Consider the following 9646-nt stretch of genomic DNA (forward strand, 5'->3'; position numbering starts at 1 on the left):
AGTTTCACATTTAATTTCCCCATCAAAATAAGGGATTCACCAAAAATGCTCCTTGAGATTCCTTACCTGGAAATGTACCAAACTGTGAGTGAGCAGCCAAGGCAGACAGACCAAGACTTCCTAAACCCCCAAACTCAGAAGGGCCTGAACCTGATGCGTACAGCCCAAAAGCAGGACGACTGATCAAGTTCAAACCATTGAAGCTGCCAGACATATTTAAACGTTCATCCCCCGTCATCTGCAGCGAATGACCTGGAGGACAAAGGACAGAGCCTTGAAGATGCTATAATCAATCAATCTAATTATCAGTCCATCAATGTTGCTGTTGAGACAATCTATTTGTCCATTTACAAACATGGATAGCACTTTGCGCAACAATGTATTTGACATTTCCTGGATTAATAATTCATCGCTACCTCTCTCATGAATTATTAAGTAAAGTTTATTTATATAGCCCTTTTCAGGATCAGGCAAAAGAAAATGCTTCACAGTTAAAGATAATGTAGAGACAATGCACACAGCTACACAGTAAAAAAAAAAAAAAATCACAAATAAAATAGAGATATAAATAAATAATTCCAGTGAAAAGCAAGTCTTTAGCCTTAGTTTTATATACTGTAATTAGACCTGCTTTAGAGGCAATAAAACATTTGAAATATTTCACTGAATTCTTTCTAACCTTTAGTTATGCTGTTCATAGACAACAATGTAGAATTAAATACTTGTTCTTGCTCTTTAAAAATACAACAGGAGATGCAGCATGAAAAAAAGTTTGCTGGATAAGCTCCTGTGAAAGCCGTTAGAAGACATGCAAACGTATGAAAGGTTGAGCGTAATTCTGTTCAAAGGAGTGTTGCCATCAGTGGGCATGTGATATCCGTTTTCTGCTTCCCAAAGGGGATAAGAAATCTTTGAAAGAACTCAATTTACTTGATATTCATAGGAGCGATGTGACTACAGAGGTGCCGATGTGCTTTCAGCATTTAGCGTGCAGTCCAAAATAAATTATCTGGGAAATTTCTGTGCACGTTTAGTACGGGGATGTGAAAAATGAATAATTCATGAGAATGTCTGTGTTCTTCATTGTGATAGCACGACAACAACAAAAAAACACTACTTTTTAGGGCATCTTATCATAAAGGAAAAAAATAATTACAAACCATGGTATGTAAATTTGCACATTATTTTGTGGTCAGGGGTAATCTGACAGTTTATGCATCACCGCTGCTCAATGCATAATGGCCTCGGCCACAATTAGTATTCAGAGAAAACAAGAGATGTTGGTGGCTGCATGCGCAGTGTGAGCCTGACAGACGTGTCAAATCACAGAAGATAAAGCAGAGCTAAAGGTTGTCAAAAGAAATCCACAAGGGCATGCACAGCTTTCTAATTGTTGGCAGTCATTAATTCTACAGCCTTTTAAGTCCTATCAAAATTGTCTGTAACATGTTAAGACTGCAGGAAATTGTCTTCAGCCTCTTTTTGTATTGTAAAATATTATTTTCTGTGTTTCCAGAGAATTTAGTTGGATGTCTCCTCTAAATAGATTTGTCTCTTCAAAGGTTGATGTGGAAGTGCAATTAAATTGTGGACTTTTGGAAGTCAGTCAGAATGATGGATACGGTTACCTTTATTAATAGCTATTAAATTGAAGGCTGTTTTGTGGGTGAGTCAATGCTGCACTGCATGCTTGAACTTCATACTATCAAAAAAATTCAACTTAGTCTGAAATGTGGGTGTAATGATTAAACATACTGACTGCAAAATAAATAATTCATAAAAGCAGTTAGCTTTGAGGCACATTGATCTTCTGCTGTGACTTTGTGCACATTTCAGTAACTCTGTTGCGTTTGTGTTTGTGTACGTACCACAGGTGGTGAAAGGGGAGCTGCCGTCGGGACTCGGAGCTGGACTGTACTTGTTGGGGAGAGTCTGTGGTGGAGCAGGGGAGGAGCTGGTTGAAGAGGAGGCCATGTGAAGGGAGGATGGGGCTGGGGATGGGGATGCCAGCCGCTCTCCAGGCTCCATATCTGTCAAACGCAATTCAGTCAACACTTAAAAATGCAAAGAAGGAAAAATAAGGGGAGAAAAACTTCACATCCCACTGAGACTCCTTCTGATACACATCTGAATAACCGCATCACATTAACTACTGAGGGAATCACCACAATATTTGTGAAGGCAACACATTGTCCACTATTCAGGCTGGCTGATAGTATATTTATGCTATTGTTAATTGACTTTGAGAGGTGCTGTGATAGTGGTATGATTAGCACTACTATAATATTTTTTTCACCAGTTTGATAATTACTATAAATATTGTTCGTCATTCATTGAGACAAAAAAAAAATAACTTTTGAGGTCTTAGCTTCTTAAATATGAATTATAGCTGATTTCTCAAATTTCTATTAATGTAAAATAAATATATTTTGGTACAAGCATAATGAGGATGTCTTCTTGGCATCTGGGAAAATCAGATTTTTACAAATTTCCTGTTTTTACAGAGTAAACACTGATCTTATTAAATATAATCACTGTACACTGGTGCATTGTCAATAATATAATAATACTAGTGTACTTTAAAGGTTATGTTATACATGTTTGAGAAGTATTGCCTGATGTAATGTATTACAAGGCAGCATAGTTCATTGCATCAGTATGATTGTTTTATTAGTGTTTTGTATTCAGTTTCCTTATTATCTACAAAAATGCAAATAGAGAGTTGAAGACAGACACAGACACACACACACACACACACACACACACACACACACACACACACACACACACACACACACACACACACACACACACACACTTAAACAAAGCCAAAACAACATTCAGACAGCAGACACTTGCACATCGACGTTGCAAGTAAAGTTCTGTGTTTGTGACAAGTCATTCATATCAAAAGGTCTTCACATCTCTTTAATGTGAAACTGCTGCCACATCAGCTGTGATCACTTAATGAGGTAGTAAGCCCAAACAGAAAATGCAGTCTTCAGCCTCCGAGAAATACAATTTCCATTTTTTTGGTCCACAACATTTATAGTAAGCCCGTACAGATGAATAAATGGGAGGTGTGATAGTCTCCACCATTTTCTGTAATGACTCTCAGACCACTGTTATTCTGCCCATCATCCAAATCACGCCACAGAGATTTTACTGTACTCTTTCATTAGCACATCGTCTCCCGGATATTCCATAAAAAACCCTTTTAACGCATGCTTCCAGATTGTGTTTTACAGCCTGCCTTTGTTACGGTATTTTACATTACACCGAAAATGTCTCGATCTCCCTGGTGATTCTCTCCTGCACAAGAAAAACAGGCGCATCTGATTAATTTGAGGAGACAAAGCAACCCTCTGAATATCAAGTATCATCCCTCACCAGGAACAGCACTGATGAGACATAAATGACACGAAAGCTGCGGCCATGCTTCACTGGAAGTCCTCTCCTGCAGCGGTGTGAGTGGGAGTTTGTGCAGAACAAAGGTGCTTTCATATTCATAAAGCATCATTGAAAAAATAACATTTGTCATCAGTTTGACCTTCCTACATCACACTCTCCTTTTCATTCCAAGTTGTCCAGAATGCTTATTAAAAAACATGTTTGTCAGTTACAAATCTATGATCTAAATAAAATAAAATTTACAACGCTGCCACAAAGATTGACAGAGATTAAAGATAAACGTCACTAACATCTTTTGGACACTACATTGTATTGTTAATTTTCTTCTTTGTTTTACAATAAAATGTTGTACACCTAATCTTTTACAAGAAACATTCTTTCTGGTGCATAATTAAACTGATATTTCTATAAATATCACATCCGCAAATTGGTGTGTTTGGTAGTCTTCCCTTCAGGGATCTTAGAAATGGATTTACAGGTGACTTAATCTAACATTGTAAACAACAACAACAAAAAGTAGAACTGCTCAAGAGAGACAGACCGTTCTGCAGTATTTTTAAAGCCTTTCCTCAATTCGTTGCAAGAAATTAAAATGGGTTTAACAAGCAAATAAGCCTGAATTTATGAGTAATAAATGATAAAAAGCACAGAGGCAGCAAGTACACCATGCTGAATGTTTTATAACATTTTAAATAAATTTGATAGATATATGCACACCATCTTAATGTAATATAAGTGTGAGAGGTGCAGGACACAATATACAAAACACCAGCTGGATATCAGTCAAACCGAGGCACATGCAACACATAAGACTGGATCATAGTCATGTTCACAATATGAATCCACAAACAACGCAGCTCATCATCTCTGCACAAAACTATCTGATAACCAGGAAGCAACGTGCTTATCAACAGGATGAGGTTCTAATGAGACGAGGCCTGAAACGCTTCACCTAAACGTAGGCTGCGATGATGCATCTCAAACTTTCACAGCTCGTCTCCGAGTCCTCCTCACGTGACTGACTGAAAACATATTTACATTTGTTGTACATATTTTTGGAGTGGTATTAATGTTACAAGTTTTCTAGACACATTGGCTAACGATTAAATAATGTTTAGTGGGTTGAAGTGAAAACATACTTTGTGCACTGCATATTCGTACTCGAGGGCTCGGGGTACCTAGAGCTTGTCCCAGCATGCACGGTTGCTTTGGACAGATGGTAGAGAAATCTTTTGCTATATTACTGCCAGTCCGTCACAGGCCACGCTCACACCAACAGACTATTTTAGAGTCTCCAAGTACAGGCAGACCAATCAAACTCCAAACAGAATGAGCCCCAGGAACAAACAGAGTAACTCCCTGCTGTGAAGACGCAAAGCTGACCAACTAAGCAGACATGTCGCCTTGGATACCAAAATTATAAAGTTGGCTGTAAAGCTGGGCTCATCAAACCTCTGATTTAAATTAAGTGAACACTTACATGTCTTTCTGCATATTTCATTATCCAACTGGGGTCTATCTATTCTGATAGAATAAAAAAGGCCAACTTTTCTTTTTTGCTTTTACTTACAGAAATAGCTGTTAAAGTCAACAACAGAGTATTATCTTGATTAATCAAATGATCTATTTTTACTGATAAACCAAGCAACCGTTTAGTGAACGCGCCGTGGTCACATAACCCCAACCCCCAATCTGCACCGTCATTTTACTTTCAAACAAATTCAGATAAAGGTTTACACCTGCTGGAGGTGAACTTCGTTAGCTTTGAACAGAGCTCGGCTGGTTTCTTTGTTTCCAGTCTTTGCAGGAAGCTACGTGAAGATAATTAGCAGCTGATTGTTGCTTCATTATTATCATACAGATATGACCGGTATAAATGTCGTCTGAATCTTGGTCAGCATATTTCCAAAAATATCAAACTAAATATTTTCAACTGAAAACTGAAAGAAATTGTACAGAAAAAAAAAATAATGCAAAGAACTACTTCCTGTATTTATTATTTCCTGTCGTGTCTGTTTATGCGAGGAGCATATATCACCTAGTGTTGTCCTGACTACATGTAAGCATTTTATTTTTTCATTGTCAGTTCCTCCTTGTTCTTATTGTTCTTGCCCAATAACAGATGGCTGATGCAAACAACAATAATCCAGGGTCATCAGCATTATCAGCATTATTCTAACGGTCTTCTCTGCTGATGTGAGAAACGCAGCAGAGACAGAAAGAGGTAGTTTATCAGAGCACCTTAACGCTGTTTACTGACTGATAGAGAGATCCATTAATCAAGGCTCCTCTATTTGTTCTGCACCCATGTGTAATGAAACTGATGAAAATAAAAAGGATGCGAAGAAAAAAACCAAAAACATATGTGTCAAGACCTGACTTTAATTGCCATGCATTGCTGGTGCCGTTAATAAGCATTACATCACGATGTTAAATCCTCCTCTTCGGACATTAACATCTCCTTCATTGATTCTACGGGATGGTTGCACAGTCGGCTGGATCACTAAACCTCACAAGCATCACTTAACACAATTAGCTCTTTCAGCTACCATAAAAAACAACAACACCATTCCTTTTTGACCTCAGTGATTTTCTGAGGTGGGGAAATGAATGGATATTAAAAGCATACTGTCTGATAACGTCCCAGTGGTGGACGGCAGTACAGCAAATTCAGAAAAAGCCATTCACTCTCCCAGTTGTCACTTGCTGATAAAAAGTCAATCAATAAATATGAAGCTTTTCTGTTTACACACACAACAGGTGCAGGATGAGGTCAATGCAGGCCGGACTTGTATGGACAGAGGACGGCAGAAGATTGAGTGTGTGGGATTGCAGTAGTTTGGTACAGAACAAGTTCAGGGGTACACCCACAGCTCATCTGAAATCCAATGCTCCAATCAGTTTCAATCAGTTGTTCATTCTGCCCATGTCTTCTACAGACAAGTTATGGTTCCTGGCCTTGACTCCCACTCTACCTGGAAGGTGATGAAGTGTTGTGTCTGACCGATACCACCAGCTAAAGAAAGAAACTTCAAGCTGACCGGCATCGGGGGAAAACTACAGTATCACACAACATCACTCATACAGTCAAGGCCAACTACGGTGTGCTGTGTTTGATGATGATGCAGTGGGAGGAATTTTAAGTACTTTCGAACAACATTTCTTGGCTTCCATGGAAGCATTTTTAAACAGACACTAACACATTGTGTGCAACTAAACAGTGTACTGCTTATTTATTGTGGTGAAACTACAGTTTACATACAAGACAGCACCTCCATCAGCAATTTGCAGTTTGTTCCCAAAAAGGACAAAAAGTGTCTGCATGTCCAAAATGGTGCTTAAATATATCTCAACAAAACAAACATAAGTAAGACGCAACAAAAGTATTACGTCACAATACATCAGCGTGTGATATTTTCATGCCGGCAGTCTTTCTCTGGACTTGTAGCTGCATGCCATCATAATTACATGATTTTAGCGGAGGAAAGTAACTTTTGTGACGCTGGTCTCCTCCGCAACCGCCCAACTCCATTTATCCTTTTCTGGAATCTCTACACACGAGAACACAACGTCCTTTCAATTGATGTTGGTGAAGTACATTAAGCATCCTGTCGAGAGAGGAGCTGCACAGAGTGATTAAAACAAAAAACATCCCTTTGCTAGACAATCAATACTCTGCATTAAGAGCTGGTTTATTATTCATCTCAGGTTTGCTCTTTTCAGTGAGGGCCTCTTTTTTATGACCGTGCTGGGAGACAAAAGAAACCATGTGCTTTCCAGACGTGTTCATAAGTTTGGGGCAAAACTGGCTGTCATCGAGGATGAAAAGCTCACATGAAGCCGCTGGAAGCGGGTTGTAAATAAGTAGTCTATGGAGCAACTGAACAACAACTCTGACTGGTGGGGTTAGGTAGCAGATGGCAAAACAGTGTTGGTTACACTTGGACATGCTCTGAGACACTACAACAGTTGTCCCACTGGCACGCAAGATGTGATCCATAGCAGCCCTATGTGTTAGTGAACATCTTTAACCACCATCTAATCCCTGATTCTCCTGTCTCAGCTGTAGTCTTTTATGCATCTATGTAATCCTATCTTTGACCTCTGCTGTAAGAACACTTTCATGCTGTGTGCCCAGCAGACATCCACCTGTGGGCACAATAATAATTCACTTTTGCCTGAGAAATACCTGCAAAACACAAAGTGTAAGAATTCTGTTGTCGCTTTTTCAGGCCACAGACATCTTTTAAGAAGTCTTCCCCACCAAAAAATGTCTGTTTATATCGACTGCTTTAAACAAATAGAGCGTTGCACTGAATATCCTGCAATTGTTGTTAAGGTAGCAAACTGACTCTGATGAATGAAGTGAGGCCTTCGTCTGCCAAATGTTTCTCGAAATGTCCTTTGCAGCAACGTTAGCACAGTCTGCATGTGGATCATTTTCATGATCTGGAGGTGGGATGTGGAGCCTGGAAACAGGAGTCCCACGTGTTCTACACAGTCTGACATCCATCATGAACACGTTCCCCAAGCTCCAGCCTACTGACGCCCCATCAACAGCAAGCATTGGTAATAAACTGTGTAGCTGCGCCTGCAGTTTTTAATTAGACACATACAGAGAAGAAGGAGGAGAGGGGGAGGAGAGAGAGAGAGGAAGGGAAAGGTAATTGTAAGAATCTCTCAATCAGATACTGTTAATCAGTTGTTGTTGTTGTTGTTAGCTTTGAAAATGTAAAGGTACGGGGAATTGGTATCCACTGGATGAGGTTGTTTTTTTTTATTGTTAATAAGAATTTTTGTATTATTTTATAATAATATTTTGCTGACTGTCATTGTAATGTGTTTCTTTATGATTTTTAGAGGAAATCATATTGCTGACTAGTGGTGATACTAAAATTGCAACTATGTGAAATATTTAAGCCCCGAAAAGCAGATGTCCTTGACCTTCTATGTTTAAAATGATGATTTATTTTTTTTGCACATTTTGCAGAACGCAGATTAGATATCCAATAATGTATTTGAGTAGCAAAAGAGGAAAACACTTCTGTCTTTTGGTCAATATAATGGACTTGATTCAAAATACTACAGCAACAGCAAAATGTTTACAGGTAACATCAGTTTCCTTTGCCAATGTTTCTTAAGAGGTTATCACTGTCAATGGGAGCTTGTTCACTTCAGTTATTAGTAAAACAAATACCAGTATTTATATGTAAAATGAAAATGCCATTATTTTGAAAACATTGTGTGCATTACCTTGAAACTTCAATGATTAGCACAAAGCAATGTGTTAATGCAGAAGGACCTAAAATCTTACAGAAATTCTAAAGTATAGTTTAGTTCAATATCATAGGATTGGGAGAGATATTCATGTGAACAGGAGAAAACAGCTCGAATATAAATCAGGTGCAATCATCTGACAGGAAACACGGCTTCAAATTAAACATGAGAGAACAATGCTGGTGCAAAGGTTATTTACCATCCTGAATTGCTAAATAAAATACAGAGCGTTTGCAGAGCAAAGGACACCTATTATTTCAGATTCTACAGCAGAGGAAGACGTTCCCATGACATTATGATTTTTTCTTATTTGCTTGTTAGACAAACAACTGCAGGAATACATTTTATAGATCATGCTACAGAACTGTATTATGGCAAATCAAAACTGTCTGTATGCAAGGTGACTCGTAATCAATCAAGAATCTGTTAGTACTTTAGGTGGTGGGGTGCAATCTAATGATGTGATTCTGGCTGTCATGACAAAGACAGTGGGGATAAAACGTCCAAGGTTCTGCCAGTCTTTAAGGCTCAACACATCAATGTCAATTACCTCATTTTTCTGATGATCAAATATACAACATTTATATCTGGGAGAACATGGGACCTGACAGAGTGTTTAACCCATTACTCCCCACTGTCAATGTCCGAGATGAAATAATAAGGCAGCCAGGATCAAGGTATACATTGCTATTGCAGCATTTTCATCCCCAGCCCCGCTTTCTTTACTCACTCTCCGAGGAACACGGCATAAATCACATGGCAACCGTAATGGGAAGTGGGACCGCAGTGTGCCATATGAAGCAATAAAACAGATCCTGAGTGTCCCTTTCAAGGTATTAGTGACACAGGGTCCATATGTCCACTGCTTTATTGAAGCAGCCGATGCTAGTTACAGTCAAACAAACATCTGTGCACAGTGCACACACTGACTGTCCAAAATGAACTCACAAACACAAAA

The 9646-nt window shown here is 38.8% G+C and overlaps 1 protein-coding gene across 4 annotated transcripts in view; it reads right to left on the bottom strand.

Annotated features, from left to right (window-relative positions):
• Positions 1-9646, bottom strand: part of LOC138200816 (bromodomain adjacent to zinc finger domain protein 2B-like) — a 50349-nt gene that overhangs the window by 21190 nt on the left and 19513 nt on the right. For all 4 annotated transcript variants that reach the window (XM_069153722.1, XM_069153720.1, XM_069153721.1 and 1 more), the window contains exons 2-3: positions 1869-2030; positions 67-252 (exon numbers count right to left, since the gene is read on the bottom strand). In XM_069153722.1, coding sequence (XP_069009823.1) covers positions 67-252; positions 1869-2028 — 346 coding nt within the window. In that variant the 5' untranslated portion in view covers positions 2029-2030. The remainder of the gene's footprint in view (positions 1-66; positions 253-1868; positions 2031-9646) is intronic.

The sequence above is a fragment of the Embiotoca jacksoni genome, unplaced genomic scaffold (assembly GCF_022577435.1).
Source record: "Embiotoca jacksoni isolate LCO1_2020_lvr unplaced genomic scaffold, fEmbJac1.0.p SCAF_2, whole genome shotgun sequence".
NCBI classification, from domain to species: domain Eukaryota; kingdom Metazoa; phylum Chordata; class Actinopteri; family Embiotocidae; genus Embiotoca; species Embiotoca jacksoni.